Below are 23,970 nucleotides of genomic sequence, written 5' to 3'. Positions count from 1 at the left end.
AATGTCAACATTAAAAAACAATAAAAAAGTTACAAAAAACAAGTTGGACATGTAAAAGTATTGGTAAAAAATGCTTGTGTTTTACCATGTAAAAGCATAAAAAACATGATGTACTTAATTAATTTCGTGTAAATATTAGAGAACTGTCGAGCGTACAGTTAAAGGCCGAGGCGTCACTGAGCTGTTGTTGCTCCTCCAGGCCTGGGGCGCTGGCAGCGGCGCTTCAGAGGTTCTGGTGGTCTGCGGGAAGGAGGAGTAGAAGTAGAGAAGGACGCGGTAAAATGGCGCATTGCTGAGCGACCCGCCAGAAGCGAGCAGGAACATTTCAGCTTTGGCCGCTTTAATCAGTGTTAAACTCTGTTTCTGAGCGGGCAGAGGGGTTCGGTGTTACTCCAGCAGTCGAAAGGAGAGAGCAGAGGAGCATGTTTGTGGCTAGAAGCATCGCTGCGGATCACAAAGATCTGATCCATGATGTTTCTTATGATTTCCACGGCAGGAGGATGGCGACCTGCTCCAGCGACCAGAGCGTGAAGGTAAACCCTCTCACTCCCTTTTCTACCCTCTTGTTTACTCTGTCTTACGAGATTCTAGTTAGTCTAGGTTTCACTCAGATAATTCATTAAATACACTGCAGTTATATTTAGCTGTTTATATTAAAAAAAGGTAAATAAAGCATGTAGATACTGTGGAATATATTTTTAAAAATATATATTATTATTATTATTGTTATTATATATTTTTATTGCTTTTAGTATGTCCTCACTAAATGTTATTAATTAGGGAATAATGCTTGAGCTGAGTTTGGTATAGGGCTTCAGTACTGCTGTAAAAGCCTGTTGGAGATGGTAATGTGGGGCTTTTGCAGTAAGTGATTCTAAAGGGGGTCTTTTTTCATTTGATAAAAGGTTTGGGACAAAAGTGACAACGGAGAGTGGCACTGCACAGCCAGTTGGAAGGTACTGTTTTATTGTTTATTTATTTATTGTGGTGCAACTTTACTAAGCGTGTTTTGAGTTTCACACATGCTGCATCTGTAATCTTCGGCTCGTATTGTGCTTTGTTTCTCTTCAGACCCACAGCGGCTCGGTGTGGCGAGTGACCTGGGCTCACCCAGAGTTCGGACAGGTGCTGGCGTCCTGCTCCTTCGACCGCACGGCAGCAGTGTGGGAGGAAATAGTCGGCGAATCCAACGACAAACAGCGAGGACTTAGCCACTGGGTAACACTCGCTGCCTTCAAACGGGCCCCGTTGCCTAGCTCGAACCAGTGGCCCGTTACCTTAGGCCATGTTCGTACATTGTCAGAAATGACATGGTTTCAGGCCAATGTGTATTCAAGCTTCCGTTGCTTTTCACAGTAGCCATTCAGAACGGGACAGTCTTGTACCATACCGTACGGGAGGTGAGCTGTGGGGTGTGAGCTGCTTCAGAAAAGCTTTAGAAGGGAAAACACTGAAGTGGCACTTTCTTATATGCAGAGATCCCAAAGCCTCCGAAGTTTACAGCAGAGCTCCCAGTGATGGGCTTTTAGGTCTGTTACCTGTGGTAAACCACAGTGCGCTGTGATGACATGTATAACATCTCCAGGTTACAGTATTAAAGGCACTGCGTCCATAGGTTACAAGATCAAATGTCAGTACTGATCTAAATCTCTCCATGCAGATCAAGAGAACCACTCTGGTGGACAGCAGGACATCAGTGACCGATGTGAAGTTTGCCCCGAAGCACATGGGCCTGGTGCTGGCCACTTGCTCCGCGGACGGAGTGGTGCGCATTTACGAAGCCCCGGACGTGATGAACCTCAGCCAGTGGAGTCTGCAGCACGAGATCTCCTGCAAGCTCTCCTGCTCCTGCATCTCCTGGAACCCCTCCAGGTAAGTGTGTGTTTGTGACCGTGTTAAGGTGTTGACCCAGCTTTTGAGCATGTGTAATGGTCTGTTAGAGGTGCAACAACTAGATAAAAGTTGGCTTGATGATGTTTCTTATCTGATGATCTCTTCTTGCTTGGTCAAAAAACAGTCGTTCTCTGTAGAAGTGCTCAAGACATCATGTGGTGGCACCTCCTGGTGATCAGATTCCTGCTAGAAAATAAACTGGATAGAAATCTTTATAAACTACATTTAAAACAAGTAAAGAAGTCTTACTACATTGAAAACTGTTTTTTTTTCCCAAAATATCTGCAAAATTTTAAAAAATGCAACTGCAGTATGAAAAATAGCCACAATTTTTTGTTTATCCCCTCCCCTTTCTTGTTTTCTCTGAGAGCACAGCTGTCAATGAATTTACTGTCTGCAAAAATGCATGCAAGTAAACACAAAATGGGCAATATCCAAGTCAGCGAAAATGATCATGCTCATGCCCATGTTGTTATTATTATTATTATTAATAATAATAATAATAATAATAATAGAATTTATTCGTACCTTTACAAGCAGCTTGTAAATCCATTTAACTAGCATGAGTAAGATGCACTTTATTAAAGCTGGTGTGCGTTCTGTCTCTTTCAGTTCCCGTGCTCATCCTCCTATGATCGCCGTTGGTAGTGATGACAGCAATGTGACCTACAGCGGAAAAGTACAGATCTACGAATACAATGAAAACACCAGGTAGGTTCACACATCCTGTTTCCTTTAACGTGGAAGTCCTCAGACCCCCCCCCCCCCTAATTTTTTGGGTAAATCAGTGGTTGATCTTTAAATAAATTAATTCAGAGTGATCTGATGTAAAATACAGAGCTACAAAGGAAAATTAGGGGGGGTGATTAATTGAATGAAATGACTCTCGTTGCAAGAATTGTAATTAAATGGCCACTTTCTTTTTTTCCCTTTTTCCATATCAGCTCTGCTCAGTTTTTATCCTGCTTGCTTTGATATCTGCCGTTACGTCCACGTTTTAACTGAAGCTGAAGTTGACTACTTTTCAATTTTTCTGCTCCACTTTAACTGGTGCTGCAGTTACATTGTAAACCCAGTGGTTTACATTGTACCCCAATGGTGAAAAATTCTGTTTCTGTAGACTGGGGTGTTTCATGCCGAAGAACTGTGAATGAACTATTTCATTATTCAACAGTAAATAATGCTGTCTGCTTTTAGGTCCATCAGTGAACTCTTCTACCACACCAAGTTCTGTTTGGCAGTGTACCCTGTTCTCCACTGTTGTCTCTCGTTCCCATAAATAAATAAAATATTTAAAGTATAATCAGATTTGAAACCTCTGCTGCTTACTGTCCCCTGAGTAGTGCTTGAGTAATGTAGGTGTGGCGCACACTCCAGTGGTTAGTGGAAATTGGTGAGGGCGTGTTAAAAGTAGCACTGAAGCGGGTGCCAAGATTATTGACTGTAGGGTTGGGTTTTCTCCAACAGGAAGTACACCAAAGCGGAAACGTTAATGACCGTCACGGATCCTGTTCACGACATCGCTTTTGCCCCTAACCTCGGAAGGTCTTTCCACGTTCTTGCCATAGCAACCAAAGACGTCCGGATCTTCAAACTTATACCGCTCCGGTAAGTTGATTAACTCAACAACAAAAAAAAAATAATAATATATATATATATATATATATATATATATATAATTAAATATAATTAGAAAATTGTATTTTCTTGCTTTTGGGAGAACCTTTGTAGTGTGGAATGCTGTAAATGTCTCTAAATGAATACCTTTCACATACCAATACCAATAAGGTGCCATTATCATCTGCGTAGTTCCAGCCTATATTTTTTTAATGACTTTTGACTTTTTTTGTCACAGTTTAGCTGCTACCATTAATGTGAGCATTGTAAGGACTTGTAGTGTGCTCTTTGATTGAGGCACAGTACAGGGCAGCCAATCAGAACAAATCCCAGTTTACATATATCGTCGCTGTACAATGAAAAACCTGTATCTCAGAAATGGTGCCCTTGAAGGAGAGGGCCAAAAAATGTTCTTAACTCTTAATGGACGTCAGTGTATATTTAGAGTTTTATCCCAAGTAATTTAGAGCATTTTCTATTGGTCCGTTCATCCAGAATGATCTACGCAGTGTACAGAAGCAGTGGCAGGGTTCAAATCATGGAGAAAACTAAAAACGGACTTAAGTGTCTTTAAAAGGCACAGCAGTTACAAAGTCTGCAAATGGTCCAGAAAATGAGTTATGACTATTTTATTTTTTATTTATTATTATTTTTTTCTTTCCTCCAGGAGAGAAAGTGCCACCAGCTCCGGCCCAACTAAGTTTGAGGTGCAGGTGATGGCTCAGTTCGATAGCCATAACTCTCAGGTGTGGCGCGTCAGCTGGAACATCACCAGCACTCTGCTGGCTTCCTCTGGAGATGACGGCTGTGTTCGCCTGTGGAAGGGTCAGGATATTTACTGCTCTATGAATTATCTGCATTTAGGAGTTGTAGTCATTTAAAATCATTAAGGGATGTGTTATTTAATATAGATTTTATATAAGGGCAATGAATCAGTCTGTCAGAATGACCGTGGGGATCACAAACATTGCAGAGCATTTTTTAAAAGAAACGGTTGAAGTCCCATCACCCCCTCCGCTTACTGTGGTGCATTACAGTTTGCCAGAATGGCCGTGGGGCTCAAATAAGCATGACGGAGATGTATCGCCCCACCCTATGCTTCTTACAGCCTGATGTCCCCGCAAAGGAGCTTTGCAGAAAGATTTTGAACAAAAGTTGAACAAAACAAATAAAACCTGTAGCCCCAAGTGAGCAAGCCAGTGGTGACAGTGGCAAGGTGAAAGTCTCCTGAAGCTGAACGAAGGAACCAATACTCTGTAGGGCCCCCCTCCCCAACCTCCTCTGCACAAAACCATTATAAATGACTAATAAATGTTCTAAGACACCCTGACACCACATATGTTAAGCTCAGGGGTAATCAATGATATGCTTAGCAGTAGTATTAGTAATAATTATATTTGGATTGTATTTCAGTAGGTCAGAATGACTGTGTGGAGCATGTAAACATTTACAGAGCAAATAATAATAATGAAATAATAGAAACCATATCGCCCCCTTACGTGTCCTGTACTGTATTGCAGTCTGTGTAGTGCTGCTGTGTAGTCTGTGGACAGGATCAGTGGCATTTCTTTGACTGATTTGATTTATTTATTTATGGGATGTTTCAAATAGCAGCTGATGTTCTCTCGCCACATGTCCAGTTCATGTTACTCACTCGTCGTCTCCGTCTCTCCTGTGTTCTGCAGCTAACTACATGGATAACTGGAAGTGCACAGGCATCCTACGGGGTGACGGAAGCCCAGTGAACGGCTCCTCGGGTCAGGGTGCGGCTCTAACCGCTCTGGGGTCCGGTGGCGCTCACACTCAGAACAGTGTGGTTGGAGCAGCCTCTGCCGGCAGGTACGTGTGACGTTTGACTAACTGCATGAAATTCTCCCCAACCCTTAACCCTTACTGATGATGAGGATGATAAAATGTTAGAGGTGCATTAAGGCAGCTAGCAGCTCGCTGTTTTAGAAACAAGTGAGGAACGTCTGTAATGTAAATACTGAGTAAAAAATACATGTAATTGAACATTCATGTTTAATTCATAATTTAGAGACATAATACAATCATGTCAGATCATCACAATACCCTTTACTTAAGTAATTGCATTCACTTTGGTTTACATTAAGTTTACAAACTGGACTTGAGTCTGACGCACAGCAATAACAGCGATACACATGATGGCACAGGTCATGAATCAGTTCAGATTGCTATACAGGTAGCCTTTTTAAGCAACTGGCTGCAATGACATTGGTGTTTTTAACTTGAAGTGTTTTTAAAGAATATCGGCTGATATCAGCTCCTAGTAGAACTGAACAATATGTATATAACCATATGAACAATATTACGTTATTGTGATGCACACTAAGCTTTTCTAAGCATATCGAGGATGTTGTTGGTGCTTAAAGAAAACGAATCAATTGCAAGCTTCATTATCAAGATGTTTCGTTATTAAAAAGTTAGATTACGGTACAGAAAAGTATCAGAGTAGTAGTAGGATCTGTCACTAGTGCTGTATTTAGATTAAATGTTTTTTAAATATTGTGATCTAATCATTTTTACCATATCGTCCAGCCCTAGCTCTTAGTAACTTTTGTCCACTCCTAGATAGATCCATTCTTTTATTTGATACCAAAGTAAATTTAGCAGCCGGCAGCAGTTACACAACACAGCAGGAGAGTAAAACAATACAATAATATGGGTGGTACAGTATAAAAAAAAAGGGGGGGGGGGCAGTTCATCAAAGACATGGTTCTGAAATGCCATTATTTTACTTGGTGAAGGCGGATATTTTAAGTTTTGCAGATGTTTATCTCCCATTTCTCTAATAAAGTGCGGAGGTGGTTAAAGAGCAGTGGTCTTGTTTGCAGTAAATTTGCAGCAAAGCTCGCTGAAAGACCAGATCAAAATCTTTACACGACATGAAAGGTGGTCGTCTTGGGGAATTTGGGCTGGTTTGAAGCGCCGTGCTAACTTTTTGTTGTTGCCATGGCAATTACAGCCTAGGCAACAAGTATTCCTTTCCGGAGGAGAATGAGTGTGCATCACAGATACCAAAATATCTGACAAGATTATATTTGTGTGGGACCAAAATGATGAGTTGTCACCCTAGCACTTCTCTACTTCTCTACTCTACAGTCCCATTCACCCCTAATGAGAGACTGTAGCTCCACCTCAGTGTATATCACAATACCTACATTTAGAGTGTTATTAATATTTAACCCTAATGAGAGACTGTAGCTCTGTAGCAGTGGTGGGTGGAGCCTGGACAGGGCAAGTGTGGACTATCTGGGTGCATGTTTTGTCCTGGGCTGAAATGTTTGTCTTGTTTTTAACAGAAAGAAAGCTCAGCTGATGCCAGGCTAACGACGACCGGTTGCTTGCTGCATGCACACACAACCCTCCCCCAACCACACACACACACACACACGTGCGCACACAGTTGTGCCCACAAACAGGACTTCAGGAGATTCCCCTGTGATGCCTCCACAGACAAACCACACACACACACTCCTCCAGCTACTAATCCAACGCAACGGTGTGTGGCAATTTTGCATTTGGTGTGTGAAAACTACAGGAACCGATTTTTGTGTGTGTGGTGGCACTTTTTTCAACTTTTCAATTTGTTTAAATAACCAATGTTTAATGAAATGTTTGTAATGTAATGTTACACTGATGGTTACTGGTAGTGCCCAATGTCATGTCCTTCGTTTTCCCTGTTAAGTCGGAGTAATGGCCTTCACCAATCCATAAGGTGAATAAAGCACAGTGTGGCAGTTCACATTTATTTTTCACTTGTATTGAAGAATAAAAGAAAAAGATGGTTACTGTTGGAAAAAAAAAATTAAATGTTGTTCGTTAGGGTTTTTTTCTCCTCCTTTCTTCATAATGTCATTTGAAAGTGACAAGGTTGATTTACCTCAGTCAAATGTAAATGTAAAGTATAAATTTGCAATCCCCCCCAATCTACAATCTATGGGGGCAGCTGAACAGCTGTCATTTTCAGTACAGAAGAGTCTGAATAGTCTCTGAAACAAGCCAAATGCATGGCTTCAAAAATTAAATATTAATCCACTATGTGCCACTGCGGTTTTATTCACTTTTATATATATTTATTATTAAATTAAATTTATTTATAAAAGTGAATAAATTTTTTTTTTTTGCCAGAGACTTCAAAACGTCTGTGTAATTCTGATACACAATTGCTATCTTTAAAAAAAATCTCCATGTTGTTAAAGGTGCTAATGTTACTAATAAAGGAGAGAATGAGTGAATTCAGGAAAGCGATAAAGCGATCATTCACCGGAAATTAGCACAGTTACCGTTGTGTTCCATTCATTGTTAGCCACATTAGCATTCCTGATTTAGTGATTTGTTTAAAAAAAGAAAAAATACACTTTGGTAATTGAGGATGGATTGTCTGATGTAAAAGACACTAATGCCTTAAACTGTACTAAATCAAGCTCGGTGTTTTTTTTTTTGTTTGTTTGTTTTTTTTTATAATAAAACCTGGATTTATCGGACAGCGTGTTCGACTGTGCTGCAGCGGTACCGGTAGGGGGCGGCAGTGAGCTGCAGTGTTGGGCGGTCAGCAGGGGAGGAGTTCTCAGGGCTGTAGTCTTTAACTGGGAAGGTTTCGCAGGATCGCTTAAAGTTTCGCCGCAAAAATGTAATTTGTGAATGTAGACAGTCGCCTAGGCCTAAAGTCTGCTTCTTGGGCTGGAGGCTAACATCGCTATTAATAGATTAATTACTTTTAGCTAATTTAATGAAGTTTTCTTCGACGTTGCTGTTATGATCGCTGAAGAAGCAAACGCACCAAGCAAGCCTTGGCTGACTGGGTAAACTAGCTAGCTGCATCAATCTCTTCACACACACACAGCTTTAAATAGGATTACGTGATCATGTAGATGTAGCTACAGCTACAGCCTGTGCGACCTCCTTCATTACTGGTCACTTTCTGGACACACGACCGCTGTTGTAGTTATCTACAGATGTTGGGGTGGTGGTCCCTCCTCAGCACAGTGGTGAGCGTGGCATGGTGTGTGTGTGTGTGTGCGTGTTTGGCGCTGGGACCAGTCTTATCAGGTCAGGTTAAGAGTGGGTCCACCATCTAGAAATGTCCGGGCGAGAGAGTGTGTGGTGGTCGGACACGGAGCATGTCCGAGCTAACCAATCTAATGGGTGCTCCATCAGCGTGGTGCTGTTAGCTAGGTTGTTATAACACCACCACCACAGAACGACTTCTGGCCGTTTGATCTACAGCATGTCTGGATGATTTGTATATTTCAAATAAAGGTTATTTCACTGCATGGTGTGTGTGTGTGTGTGTGTGTGTGTGTGTGTGTGTGTGTGTGTGTGTGTGTGTGTGTCTAAATGCCTCCACCCTTAAACAAATGGCCTTTATCATGCTGATGTTTCTGAAGCAGGGAATTAAAGTGCTGGAGTTTATTTCTTACTTAAATTATATATATATATATATATATATATATATATATATTGTTAATGAACCAATCACTTCATGAGTCCCCAGTTATTAGCACAGTTACCATTGCGTTCCATTCATTGTTAGCCGCATTAGCTACATTTTTCTGTTTGGGCTAATTGCTAAGCTCTCTTTGGTATATATATATATATATATATATATATATATATATATATACATACAAACATGTTGTTCAAATACTAATATTACTCATAAACCAAAATCAATAACTTCATGAAAGCGAAGAGTCCCCAGTTATTAGCACAGTTACCATTGCGTTCCATTCATTGTTAGCCACATTAGCTACATTTTTCTGTTTGGGCTAATTGCTAAGCTCTCTTTGGTATATATATATATATATATATATATATATATATATATATATATATATATATACAAACATGTTGTTCAAATACTAATATTACTCATAAACCAAAATCAATAACTTCATGAAAGCAAAGAGTCCCCAGTTATTAGCACAGTTACCATTGCGTTCCATTCATTGTTAGCCACATTAGCTACATTTTTGATTCGGCTAATAGCTAAGCTCTCTTTTGTAATTGAGGGTGGATTGGCCAATATGAAGCCGCTAATGCTTTAAACATTTGAGCTACGGCATGTCTGGATGATTTATATGCTTCAAATAAAGGTTATTTCACAGCATGGTGTGTGTGTGTGTGTGTGTTTTTCTGCATGCTGCGTGTTTGCCTCCCCCCTTTAACACATGGCCTTTATCATACTGATGTTTCTGAGGCAGATAATTAAAGCGATGGTTTGGTGAAAACGTCCTCCAATCTAGTTGATTAGCCAATCCCGTTCACATTTCCACTACCGATCTGATTTTTGCTAACCATATCTCTTCTGAATGTAGGGGGCAAAGGTGTGAGGTGTGAAAAGTATTCACATTCATTACTCAGGTAGAAGTGGAGATACTAGGGTTTGTGTGGCGCAACAGATAATACCACCTGCTACCTGCTAGTGGGCTACCTCACCACGTGGGAGACTGGGGTTCAATTCCCAGTCTGGGTGACTATGCTGTGCTACACCAATAAGAGTCCTTGGGCAAGACTCCTAACACAACATTGGCCCACCTGTGTATTATGAATAACCCTGTAAGTCGCTCTGGATAAGAGCGTCAGCTAAATGCCATTAATGTAAATGTAAAAAGACGTCTATAGACGTCGAAGTATCAACTTATGCTTTTTCCTCAAGTAAAAGTGTAAAAGTACTGGTTTGAAAACTACTTCAAGTATAAAATAAAAGTAATGTAAGGAAAACAAAGGTCAAAAGCTTAGGCTATGCTACAGGGGCCTATAGTGCTCTACCCCCACCTCCCCAAAAAAACATTTTTCCAAAAGCCATAATGACGATAATGTTCTATTAAAATGTTCATGTTGAAAAATGTTGGGATGCACTAGGCTGCCTGTTTCAGCTGCATATCTGCCCATTGAAAATTAATGCATTTTAGTAATATCAAATATATTAAAGGACTATCTATGTGCACTACTGAGCATTAACGTGTTTCATGGAGGAAAAATATGATGAGTAGTTTCCTATAAGTATAGTAATGCTGCAAGAAGTCAAACTTCAGAGGCGTGTTATCAATAAGCTTTATTGGAAGGTAAATGTGGGGCTTAGTCGGGACATTTCACTCCAGTTCTCTTAAGTCTCTACCACAGACATCTTCATACTAGGCTACATACGTCTGCTGTGTTCCTGCTGGAGTGTGACGTGACGTTCAGGTACAATAGATCGCTTACAAAAAAATAGGGTGTCAGAATGGTGTATGTTTATACCTCTCATCCAACCATATGAATGAAAAGAAACTGAAACGAAATAAGAGTAACGAGGCTATTTAGCAGAAGGAAAACGTCGGCTGAAAAATAAATACTCCAGTAAAGTATAGATAAACAAAATTATTACTAAAGTAAGGTAACAAAGTATTTGTACTTCGTTACTTGACACCTCTGGTAGCGGAGCAGCCTGGAGACTTGGTGTCAGAAAAGGCTAATGTAGCTAGCAAGTAACGGTAGTCGAAGCTTCGCTTCGGACGAATCTAGGCCCGTTTGTTCCTGCTGTAGATTCACTATTTAACTGAAAGCAGAAAAGCACAAACGCTACACGATCCCATACACATGGCATCAGCTAGCTAGCTAGCTAACGGACTGACAGGCCGGGAGTGACTGAACTGTCACTAGATCCGTATGAACACGAGGAATTCAGCACAGTTTCCGAGAAAGCTGAGAACCTTTCCAACCTAAACACAGATCTGATTTGCCGTAAATCGCAAACATCGGGCCCAACACATGTGCCATGACATTTTTTTAATTACCTTTTTGACCTGTACCTAAAAAGTTCGCTAAATCTCCCAAACAAACAAAAAAAACTGTCTGGAGGCTCTCTGGAGTCATTCTCTTTGAGTTCAGGCCTTTTATTGTACTTTTCCATATGAAACTGGGCGACAATGCAGCCCAATCAACTGCGAAAGATATGTGGTACAGTTGGGTTCCCTATAATACCAAAGACTTACCCACAAGGGGACCAGGAGGGGACCAAGAGGGGACCAAGAGGGGACCACCCCACTGATACTGAGCTGCTTCTGGGTTTAAAAAGTGCTTTAAAAGGAAGAAAAGCAATAAAGGTGGTCTTGAGAAAAAGCTAAGAGCTAAGCTCCTCGTCTCGAAAGCAACACTGGACCATTCATATGGGGGTCTCCAGACTGGGCTCAAGTATGACAACACCAGAATCAATCAAATTAAAGAAAAAATCATTATATTAAAATGGTGCACATCAACGTGTTTATAAAACAGTTTTAAGGTTAATAATACAGTATTAATGTGTATTACAATGTTTATACAATATTATTAATGTTTATAACAGTGTTGAGGTTAGGAACAGCATTTATAAAGCATCATTATGTTTATCACTGTCTTTATAAAAATAGTATTGATGCTTACAGCAGTGCTGAAGTTAATAACAGTGTTTATAAAGCATCATTATGTTTATCACTGTCTTTATAAAAGTAGTATTAATGCTTACAGCAGTGCTGAAGTTAATAACAGTGTTTATAAAGCATCATTATGTTTATCACTGTCTTTATAAAATAGTATTGATGCTTACAGCAGTGCTGAAGTTAATAACAGTGTTTATAAAGCATCATGTTTACCACTGTCTTTATAAAAGTAGTATTGATGCTTACAGCAGTGCTGAAGTTAATAACAGTGTTTATAAAGCATTATTTTGTTGATCACAGTCTTTATAAAAATAATATTGATGCTTACAGCAATGTTGATGTTAATAACAGTGTTTATAAAGCATTATTATGTTTATCACAGTCATAAAACAAAACATATACATATATTCATAAAATATTTATGAAAAATCTTCAAGATTTCTTGAATCTCTACAAGATTGATGCTTATAGCAGTGCTAATAAAAACATCATTAATATTTGTTGCTAATTGTTGCAAAACAGTACTGATTTAGTGTTTATTTAACAGTTTTGAGATTAATAACACACTACTAATGTGTATAACAATGTTTAATTGTATTGATGTTTGCCAGTGTTGATGTTAATAATAGTGTTAATGTATAAAGAATTATTATGTTTATCACAGTGTTTAGAAAACAGTATTGATGTTTATAGCGAAGTGTATTAGACAGTGCTGATTTTTACACGTTTATTTAACAGTATTGAGGTTAGTAATACTGTATTAATGTGTATAACAATGTTTAAACAACAGTATTGATGTTTAACCGTGTTTATAAAGCATGACTATGTTTATCACAGTGTGTATAAAACAGCATTGATGTTTATAGCAGTGTTAATTAAACAGTATTGATATGTATAACAGACTGATGTTTACAATAACTGTGTGTGTGTTTGTGTGTGTGTGTGTGTGTGTGTGTGTGTGTGTGCATAGATATTTTTTCCCGCACCTCGATCCCCCTCGTGCCGGATCCAGGCTAGCCCTCCTGCTGCCCCCTCCCTCACTGATCGAGGAGACATGTGAAACTGATCACACACACCAACCTCCACAGATACGCCGCCGATACACAAACACTCTGCCCATACAGCCTGCAGAACACGACTGATACACACACACTCACACCTACATTTTATAATTGTTTCTTTTTCATGTGCATGTGTGTGTGTATATTCTTAAATCTGCCATATAATCTTTTTTGTTTGAGCTCTTCTGTAAATCTTTATGTTTATGTATAAAATAAACACACTACTGGAAGTGTGTGTGTGTGTGTGTGCAGTGTTGTGTGTTTTTTACTCTGCCTGAATGTTTCCCTCGAACTTCATTACAGAGCTGAACTTTCATCAACCAAGTCAGTCAACCGCTGAAAATCTATAAGCTGAATTTGGGAAAAGAAAAATTAGATGGTCCATGAGACCGATCGTTTTGCTCAGTTAAACACAGGTTCCCAGGTGGTTGTTAGTGGGTTGTCAGCTGGTTGCTATGGTATCCCAGGTGGTTGCTAGGGCATTGGAAGGAATGCATAGGATGCATAAGAAGTGGTTGCTGTGGATTCCCAGGTGATTACTTTCAGGTTGGTAAGTGGTTGCTAGATGAGTGCTAGGTGGTTGCTGGGGTATCCCAGGGGGTTGGTCGGAAAGGATCTAAGCTGCAATATAGAAACACACACACACACACACACACACACACACACACACACACACACCATTGATGTGTAAACTGAACCTCAGTAACCCACACCCAAACGTAACCCTAAACTGAACCTCAGTATCCCACACCCAAACCTAACCCTAAACTGAACCTCAGTATCCCACACCCAAACCTAACCCTAAACTGAACCTCGGTAACCCACACCCAAACCTAACCCTAAACTGAACCTCAGTATCCCACACCCAAACCTAACCCTAAACTGAACCTCAGTATCCCACACCCAAACCTAACCCTAAACTGAACCTCAGTATCCCACACCCAAACCTAACCCTAAACCTCATCTTTGACTAAAACCTAGTAACCTAAACCTATCCTTAAACTAAACATCATTAACCTACACCTAAACCTCACCTTAAACTAAACCTCATTTTAAACTAAAACCTAGTAACCTACACCTAAACCTAAGCTTAAACTAAACATCATTAACCTACACCTAAACCTCACCTTAAACTAAACCTCACCTTAAACTAAAACCTAGTAACCTACACCTAAACCTATCCTTAAACTAAACCTCATCTTAAACTAAATCTTAGTAACCTAAACCTATCCTTAAACTAAACATCATTAACCTACTCCTAAACCTCACCTTAAACTAAACCTCATCTTAAACTAACTAACCTGCACCTAAACCTATCCTTAAACTAAACACATTAACCTTCACCTAAACCTCACCTTAAACTAAACCTGATCTTAAACTAAAACCTAGTAACCTACACTTAAACCTCACCTTAAACTAAACATCTAAACAAATTAGACAAATCTCAGTAACCTACATGCTTCTAAACCTCACCTTAAACTAAACCTTGGTAACCTATATCCAAATTTAATCTTAAACTTAACCTCAGTAAGCTACCTACACCTAAACCTCACCCTAACCATAACTTCAGTAACCTACATGCTCCTAAACCTCACCTTAAACTAAACCTTGGTAACCTATATCCAAATTTAATCTTAAACTAAACCTCAGTAAGCTACCTACACCTAAACCTCACCCTAACCATAACTTCAGTAACCTACATGTAAACATAACCTCAGTAATCTCCCCCTAAACCTCACCCTAACCTTAATCTAAGCCACCTACACCAAATCCTAACAATAAACTTAACCTTACTAATCTAAACCTCAGTGTCTGAAAGCAGATCTTCTGCTGTTTTACTTTTTGTAAAACAATGGCTGAAAACCATCTGATTAGAAGTGAAGAAGATCCCTGGCAGTTGGTCCTCACAGTGACGGTAGTACAAGAACATACACACACAGCAGATGTAAGTGTTGGGGGCTTTGCCCTGCAGGTTGTTTGGGACACGTTTGTCGAAGCAGTGTACAGTGTGCCAGTATGGTGTCCTAATTACACACCTGGCAACCCTGTGGCCATGTCTGTACTGGGCTGTCCACACTGGGCTCTTAAACTCCGCCAGCGGGGGTCAGCGCCCCTCTGTAAATGACGCTTTTAGGAGGGTAAATGATGCAACCCCTCATCTATGGCATTAGTCTCTTCCCCAGCTTACACACACAGTGTCTTATCCCCCCCTCACACCCCCACACACTGGCAGCCGGCCCGCGTCCCCTGGGGCTGAGGATTCATTCAATTAAACTCACACCGGGGGTGTTGTCTGGGGTTCAGCGCACACACTCCCACTCACACACACACACACACACACACACACACACACACTGCTGTAGGGATGCTGAATATGTCTGGAAGGCTCAGACAACAAATGTATGTGTGTTTTTTGTAACCTCAAGGTTGTCTATGTTGCTTAACTGTTAGTCTGATCACCATGACATCACTGTCTCAGAGACTGACCACAAACAGAACAAACAAACAAACAAACAAACAAATCAATAAAAATAAAAAAAAATCCCATAGGCGAGGTTAACTGTCAATAAACAGTCTGGTCAATCCATACAGGCATAATTCATTCAGTATAATACTAAATTGTTTGAAACCCATCTTCCAATCTGAACACACACCAATATCTGTGTCTAAATAAATATGATCATTTATTTTACACTACAAAGTAGAACAGCAAACCCTGTCAAGACCTGCCAGCCCTGTCAAACTCAACTAGATTTTTATTTACATCTACAGAACCTAGCTGATCAGTCTGGTTCCTTTAGGAGTCTTAGTGTGCAAAACTAACCCCCATGTGTGGAGGCTGTACTTTAGCCTGGGTAGCTCTCACTATGATACTGCATTTAAAACTGAAAAAAGAGAAAGAAATTAAGCAGCACAATTAAAAATGTAAGAGTCATAGAAGGCCTAATGCGTTCTGTGAATTAGGAAATACGTCTAGAATATTAAAATATATATATATTTTTATATTCAGTAAACAGCACTGGAGTAGTACAGCACTGGACCTATTCTGCTATTACACTTTAGTGGCACCAAAAGGGCTATATTTGTGAAACACTAAACAGGAAATTGTCCAATCAGGAATGTTCTCTCAGTAGATACAGCTAAATGAGCTCTCCCATTGATCAGGACTTCACTGGCAGAACTGAAGGCCTAGTGCATCAGATTAACAATGCCAACATAATTAGGAATCAGCCAGGCACCATCTCATTTCTGGAGGGAGGGGTGTTTTATATATATATATATATATATATATATATATATATATATATATATATATATATATATATATATATTTATATATATATATATGCCTTTATATGCACTTTTATACATTTTTTAATATATATTTTATAAATATAATATATATATCCGTTGAAAAATGAATATCAACGTTAATTGTCATTCCGGATGTTCCTCAGTTTCTCAGTCAGATTACAATCATCTACAGCGATGATACGGTGATTATTATTCTGAACTAACTGAATCTAACATTTCACCAGTTTTATTTATAATTCAGTGGTGTTTATTAGACAAGGACTAACACTTTTATGCCAAACCGTCCCGAGCCTCTGCATATATCCTCCATTTTCTGCCACAGTGTGGAAATAAAACAACAAAAAAAGAACTAAAACTTTTAAAACTAGTCCTCTTATCTCTGTCTGCATTCAGTGAAGGTTTGATTGAAAGCAGCCCCATGTGAGATTCTTATAGTGTAGTACTCCTACTCTGCAGATGTCGCTACAGCGTTTTCTAAATTATTCACATCGAGCTGTGGGAGGGAGGGAGCGGTAGTGTTCTCCCTACACCCGTCTTCAGGCAAGCCCCGCCTCCTCTGCGCCGCGATTGGATACGCCATTCGTCCGCCCGTTCTAGAGCGCCGAACACCCCCCGCCCCCCAAAAACCACCACCACTACCACCACTACGCGCCAAACCGACATTCTAGAACGTAGGCACTAGGTATTGTATACGCAGCTATCTAGAACTCACGTTCTAGCATCCTGTCGCGTTCTCAAAACGTTCCCTCGCGTTAAGTATTAATATTACGTATTCGAAAGCCGCAACCAATCGCAGCGCAGGATTCCTCATTCTACCAGCCAATTGGAGGCGTCTAAGGCGGGGCCTGCCGCAATACGGGTGCGTAAGGAAAAAAAAAAACAACACAGCGGAGTTTTGCGTGTGTGTCGAGTTTGGGCAGAGACCGTCTAGACATCCTTCACCCCCCTCCGGGCAGGGAGCACCGTCTGGAGGCGAGACTTCTCGGTCAAAGAACCGTAAGCAGCACTATTATTATTCTTCTTTTATTTATTTGATCGTGCTGTATTTGAGTAGTTTTTGGTTGCCGTAGACGGCCTTGCGTAGAGGCACGGCGACTGAGCAGCTGTAAAAAAAAAAAAAAAAGGGGGAAAGCGAGACATTTGTGTGAGAAATGAAAGTTGGAAGTGCAAAAAAGAAAAGCAGCAGGGCTGTGGTTTCAGTCTCTTAAAGGCACAACAGTTCATTCTTCCAGAGTTCTCACCACTGCATGTCAGTGTCAGTGAAGTTTATGGGGAGAGACAGACACACAGACAGACACACAGACAGACAGACACTGCATTAATAAACTGATCATGTAAAAAGGGGCAATAAACCAACACAAAGTTGAATTAATAAAAAGTTGAATTAATAAATAATTGAAGAAATTGCACAGTAAACACTGTCATAACCTGACATAGTCGTCCGGGTAGTAAACATTTATTTCTTAAAGTTCGCAGAGAAACAGCAACCTGTGTTCTTCCATCTGTGTCCTTCTAACCAACATATCACCAACGTCACTGACTGCTGACCAGCAGCACATGCTGACCACTGACTTCGTAGTTATTGGGTTTATTCTAATATTTATCAGAATCAGAATCACACTCAGAAATACTTTATTGATCCCAGGAGTGAAATTACAGTTGTTCCAGCTGCATCCGTTTGTGTAAGAATAAACATAAATAAATAAACGATTTCTTTTCTCTAATAAATTGAGAAAAACTTGAATAGTAAATAAATATAAATTATATACATTTAGTAAAGTGACATAGTGGGAATAACTGATAATAAATATGGAAAATGATTGCACCAGAGTTATTGCACACATTAAATTGAATTACATTACATTATTATTGCACATATGAACAGCATAAATTGAGTATTGCACAGATGAACCGTAGTGTCACACACTGAGGGAAGAGTTATAGAGTTTAAAAAATATAGTTATGTATAATATATATTCTAAATATATTGTTTTTACAGGAAAAATGTATGTGTATATAAAGTATAGGTTGTTTTGAATATATATATATATATATGTATATATATATATATATATATATATATATATATATATATATATATATCTAGCCTACCTAGCCTCCCATAAAATTGCAATCTGTATAACAATATAACAAATGTGATTTAATGTCTTTAATGGAGCAAAATACATTCTTTTGCACAACTGCATTAACATCACAACAGGTATTATGTTTTTTCTGCCTTTCCTAACTATCAGAAATAACAGAGAACGTCTTGTTGAAACATGAACGCCTCCCGTCCCCTGACAAATAAATAAATAAATAAATAAATAAATAATAGAAAAACAACAATAATTATACGATTTTCTGTAAATTATTTTTCTTACTTATTTACGTTTCTTACTTGTATATGCGGGAATATGGTGACATGAAACACAGTAAAATAAGCAATACCGCTAATAAAGATTCATATGTAATAAGAAGAAAATGGTAATAGGAATAATAGTAACAGTAACAATGAATTCTAAAAATAATTATTTTTATATTTATTTTATATTTTTAAATTTATATTTATTTTTAAAAAGTCAATTATACTAGCCATTAAAATAAAAAAGTCAAAAAGCAAGTTGTGTAAATATGCATTTAGTTGGTGTGCTTAGTGGCAGTTCGAAAAGTTGTGAAAAGTTACTTCGGGTGTCTTGAAGGAAGGACATGCTAGCCTTCGTCTTCTCCGCACTGTTACAAGCAGCATAGTATCACTCAGTATACAGTGTACAGCATTTCACAATTCTACTTCTTCTTCTAATTATTATTATTATTAGTAGTAGTACTAGTAGTATTATTATTGTTATCATTATTATTGTTATCATTAATATTTTTATTATTATTATTATTTTAATATTATTATTATTATTTTAATATTATCATCATCATCATCATTATTATTATTATTATTATCAAGTACTATGATCCCTTATCTCTTAAACTGCTCAGAACCATTGTGGTTTGAAAATAAATCAATTAACAAACAAAAACAAACAAATAAATAAATAAGACAGCTACACTAACTACTATTAACTATTTTGTCTTTTGCTAATGTTATTTTCATTATAGATTAATTCGTGGATCATTTTCTCAGTTAATCAATTGACTGGTTTTCAAAACTCTGAAAATTGTAAAAAACAAAAAAACAAAACAAAATTGGTGGGAATCTCTGTTTGGTTGCATAAAAAATGGATAAAGACCGATATTAAGCACATGTACATGGTATGATTGCCATCAATTTTCATATAATGAAAAACTTAAAACCGGTATACCACTCTAGTATCTACTATAACTCTACTATAACTCTACTATAACCCTAGTAAATACTGGCAGGATTATAACGGCAAACAATATTTCAAACTGGTACGTCAGCGAAGCCTCATTTTCTTAGAGATGATTTTCACAGGTCTGTGTTGCTGTAGTGAAAACTTGGCCTCTAGGTTTTCTCTATGCTGTTAAAAAAGAAATTGCCTTACATGAAGATCCTGGAATCGGTATTGGCAGATATTTACGTAAAAATGATCAGTTTTACACAGAGGTTTAGATGTGTGTGATATCTGATGTGTGATTATTGTGTTTATTCAACATCTAGAAATGTCTGCATTGGCTGATGTTCTGAAAATGCTCCTCACTGCAGCAGGCTGGGAATAATGTCTCAGGGGTGCAGAGGCTAAAGCAATGGATCGGAGCTGAATCAGGCTTAAAATCTAGTCAAATGGGCCTGGATTTGGCTCTGATTCCGATCTACCAGATCAGACTCAGACACCACTAGTCATTACCAAGTCAGTGAAACTTTAAAAAGCCAGGTTAGTGACTTCTCGCTTATAGCTGTTTTTTTTTCATTCCCTTCTTCACACTGAAACTCCGCTGTAATGAATCAACGACTTGCATTACCCACAACACACCATTCGAATTCCCTCTTCCTCTCTGTCTCTGTGCTTTGCTGAATGTTTGCGGTGTTGATGTGTGTTTCAGGGCTTTTTACTGTACCTTCACTGTAGCTGGTGTACTCTGGAGAGCAGCAGGTGTGTGTGTGAGAGTGAAGGATCATCTCTGTCAGTGTGGGGGTGAATCAGAGTTTATGAACACACACACAGACACACACACACACACTAACACTTATGCACGCGTACACTCGCAGCATGTCAACAATCTGCCCTGTGGCATAGCCAACATTTTAGAACAGCTCTCCTGTCCTTTTCTCAGAGACATTTCCAGCTGTTTATGGCTCATCTGAGCAATGCAGGACAGCTTATGTATATTCATACAGTCATATCACTTCACTGCAGGATTGCATACTTATGCACTTCAGCTACGTTTCACAAATTACAGTATTATTCAGTATCTACTACAAATTCAGTTGCTGTTATGCTGGATTTTTCAGTAACAACTATGAATTATTCAGTGTCTGCCATGAATTACTCATTATCCACTATGTATTGTTTAGTAACTAATAGGAATTATTCAGAATTTCCTATGAATTATTCAGTAACTACTATGAATTATTTGGTTCCTTCTGTAAATTATTTAGTATCTACTATAAATTATTCAGTACCTACTATGAATCATTCAGTACCTACTATAATTTATTCAGTATCTACTATAAATTATTCAGTATCTACTATATATTATTCAGGAACTACTGTGAATAATTTGGTTCCTTCTAAAAATGATCCAGTATTTACTATGAATTATTCAGTATCTACCTTAAATAATTTAGCATCTGCTTTGATTTATTCAGAATCTACAGTGACTTATTCTACTAGGAATTATTCAGCATCCACTATGAAACGAATGCATCGCCTCTGTAGTGAGAGGTGTGGACCCACGGACAGACCCTTAGAGTTTAAGGGGTTAAAATTCCACATATTACATTACAATATATCAGCAGTTTTTTTGGAAAGCGTTTCACTCGCTCTGCGAAAGCCCCTTATTAAAAACCCAGTCATGACACATTTAGTACACTAGATAAAATGTGTCTCCTCACACTTTCTGCCAGAGTGCACTATGGGAAGTCTGGACCGTTTTGGCAGCAGACACTCTGTTCCTCCTCCGAGTGTCTCGGGAGTCCCTGCTGACCGGCTGAACTGCTCTACCATGTTCCGGTTTTATTCGGGTTAGTGAGGGTCCTGTTGAGAAGACGGTCCTGCTTGTTTGTGGGGGATGTGCATGTAACAGTGGCTGCTCGGGGTAGCTGACAGTAAGGCGGTCACAATGAATGAAATAACTTTAATCAAATTGATTGACATGTATTGACTTGCTGATTTGGCACAATTTACTGGTCAGTTTGTATTATGATGCATATTTACAGTAGTTTCAGAAATGCAATGTCCAATACAATATTCAGATATTAAATATTAGGTACATATATTTTTCTCATCTCAGATAAATAAATGTGGTCAGTGTTTGGTATTCGGTCAGTGTGTCTGTTTTTTGCTGTTTCTGCAGTTTAATCTTCCCTCTGTTTATAAAGTGACACCTCACTGATGCCAATGCTTTTACTTGCTGCTAGGAAGGTCCCGGTCCAGTCTTTTTTGCCCCCGATCCGAACTGAATATACACTATGTGGACAAAAGTATTGGGACACCTGCTCATTCATTGCTTCTTCTAAAATCATAGGGTATCAAAAAAGAGGTTATCCTGCTTTTGTTGGCGTAACTGTCTCTGCTGTCCAAGATAGGCTTTCCACAAGATCTGGAGCATTGTTTTGAGGACTTGATAGCATTCAGCGACAAGAGCGTCAGTGAGGTCAGGATGTTGGATGATCAGCACCCCACCTCATCCCCAACTGTCCGTCATTCCAGAGAAAACTGCTCCACAGCTCAATGCTAGTAACCCTCTTGCTCATGCCTGACATTAGACATGGTGTCAACAAGTCCATGTTTATTTGCTCAGTTTCATAGAATCTGTCTTTGCATTGGCTGTACTTCTCTACAGGGACCAGACAAGCTGCATGTGTGTGTGCATTTGCACATCTGCGTCAGCAGTGGGTGCAGCTTAAAGATGCCGAACTATATGAACTATATGAACTATATGTCCAAATGGTTGTGGACACCCCTTCTAAGGTGTCCACAAACATTTGGACATATAGTTCATGCATGCTAAGTGTCAATCGATGCTGATCTTATTCAATGAGATATTTGTGTTTCTATAAATAACAGAGTCACCCAATTTTAACAAGATGTGCCGCAGTAATTGATACCGAAGTAAAATCACTTTGTTTCAGTGAACAGATGATAGATTGTGACGTTCTGGACTGATTGATGTAGTTTGGTAGCTGATTTTTAAAAAAGTGTTTAATATGTTCTAATCCAGTCTGGCTGAACTCCCTGATCATTCACCTCCCATCCCCTTAAAACGCAGCAGTCAAATTGCTTCATGTATGATGATATGATATGATATCTCTGATATGGTATCTCTCGTTGTTTCGCTGGCTACTGATGTGAAATTGCCTACTTTGAAGTCTTGTATACGAGCTGTGATTTCTGGGAGTTCAGCGTTAGCACAATCATCACAATCAGTTCTAACCAACCCTAATTCAAGAGTAAAGACATGGTGGGAGTGAACCATGTTAAGCCACATGGTTTTGGTCAAGAACGGCAGAAAACTAGAAAACTAGTTCCTCACTCCTTGCTGCCGTGGTCCGACTGCTAAAATGGTAAAAGCAGTGGATCAAATCTGGACATCCCTACATGGTAATGCAGAGAAGGTAATCTAACAAATTCCAACATTAACACATGGATAAGAACTTAAGTCACTCATCACACATTTGCAATAATAAGCTCTTACCGATCCAGAGGGAGCTCTGAATGAGCTCTGGAAAAAACACAGAGCATCCAACAAGAACCAAGCCTTATACATACAGCAATAAAGCAGACACGGTGACTCCTCTGGAGGCAGATTTACACCAGTAAACACAGTTCAACTAGTCCTTTCCCTTTCCACCAACAATATGACCACTAGGGGGGCTGTGGAAAGACGTCAACTGGTGCTTTTACCGGGGTGCAGGCCTTCACATTTACTGTTAAAGGCCTGTTAAACGGCTCATTCGTTTCTGAATTTGTATCCAAAACATGCTTTGGTTCCAGAAGTTCTGCCTATAAACATTGTAGAATTTGCTGCTCCTTTGCTGATCTAGAACCTTACCGCACTTCCTGAGAATGTATCGGCTCCTGTTCACACATGAGCGTCCCTTTAATCTCCAGGGAATTGTACTGGCTCTCCTGAAGGGACCCTTTCAGCTCCACTTTACTGGGATGCCCACTCCGACTTGGGTTCACTTTTTCGCGCAAGTGTAAATGGGCGAATGCAGCATTTGTGGATGTGGTAGTAAACTGCTGCTGTGTGCGCTGTTGTAGCCAAACAGCCGCAGGCCACTGGAAGCAAATGAACACAATACATCTGCCAGTCATAACAGAGACATGCGTCAATTATATGACTCACTCTGACAGTTTGGAAACTCATTCAAGTCTTACAGGAGCGTACCAAGTGATGATTTACAAATGAAGGTGGCAGGTTTATTTCTCAGAAGAGCTAAGAGGCGGGACAGGGGAGCCGTTTAGGTGTGGGATTGTGTATGTTGTCTGTGATAAACATTCAAACGGGTGGGCAATGCTCCT

The 23,970-nt window shown here is 39.2% G+C and overlaps 2 protein-coding genes across 4 annotated transcripts in view; both read left to right on the top strand.

Moving 5' to 3' along the window:
• Positions 1-270: 270 nt before the first annotated feature.
• Positions 271-13,169, top strand: seh1l (SEH1-like (S. cerevisiae)). Of its 2 annotated transcripts, none has more exons than XM_072675667.1 (9): positions 271-533; positions 906-956; positions 1,072-1,218; positions 1,661-1,872; positions 2,506-2,604; positions 3,361-3,501; positions 4,178-4,335; positions 5,196-5,349; positions 12,904-13,169. In XM_072675667.1, exons 1-9 carry the CDS (start codon positions 423-425, stop codon positions 13,073-13,075), a joined length of 1,245 nt encoding a protein of 414 aa, XP_072531768.1. In that variant the 5' UTR covers positions 271-422; the 3' UTR covers positions 13,076-13,169. The 2 variants fall into 2 exon arrangements, with proteins under 2 accessions (XP_072531768.1, XP_072531767.1); XM_072675666.1 differs by lacking the exon at positions 12,904-13,169 and adding an exon at positions 6,834-7,974.
• A 4,046-nt stretch (positions 13,170-17,215) lies between these two features.
• The window catches only part of ldlrad4a (low density lipoprotein receptor class A domain containing 4a), a 79,813-nt gene continuing 73,058 nt past the window's right edge, over positions 17,216-23,970 (top strand). Inside the window, exon 1 of one of the 2 annotated variants that reach the window (XM_072675668.1) lies at positions 17,216-17,305. The gene's annotated coding sequence lies outside the window, so the exon portion shown is untranslated. Of the gene's footprint in view, positions 17,306-20,122; positions 20,158-23,970 lie in introns of those variants that run through there. The other variant, XM_072675669.1, reaches the window with a different exon arrangement.

The sequence above is a fragment of the Salminus brasiliensis genome, chromosome 3, assembly GCF_030463535.1.
Source record: "Salminus brasiliensis chromosome 3, fSalBra1.hap2, whole genome shotgun sequence".
Classification (NCBI taxonomy): Eukaryota; Metazoa; Chordata; class Actinopteri; order Characiformes; family Bryconidae; genus Salminus; species Salminus brasiliensis.
This window is presented reverse-complemented; position numbering and strand designations above follow the sequence as displayed.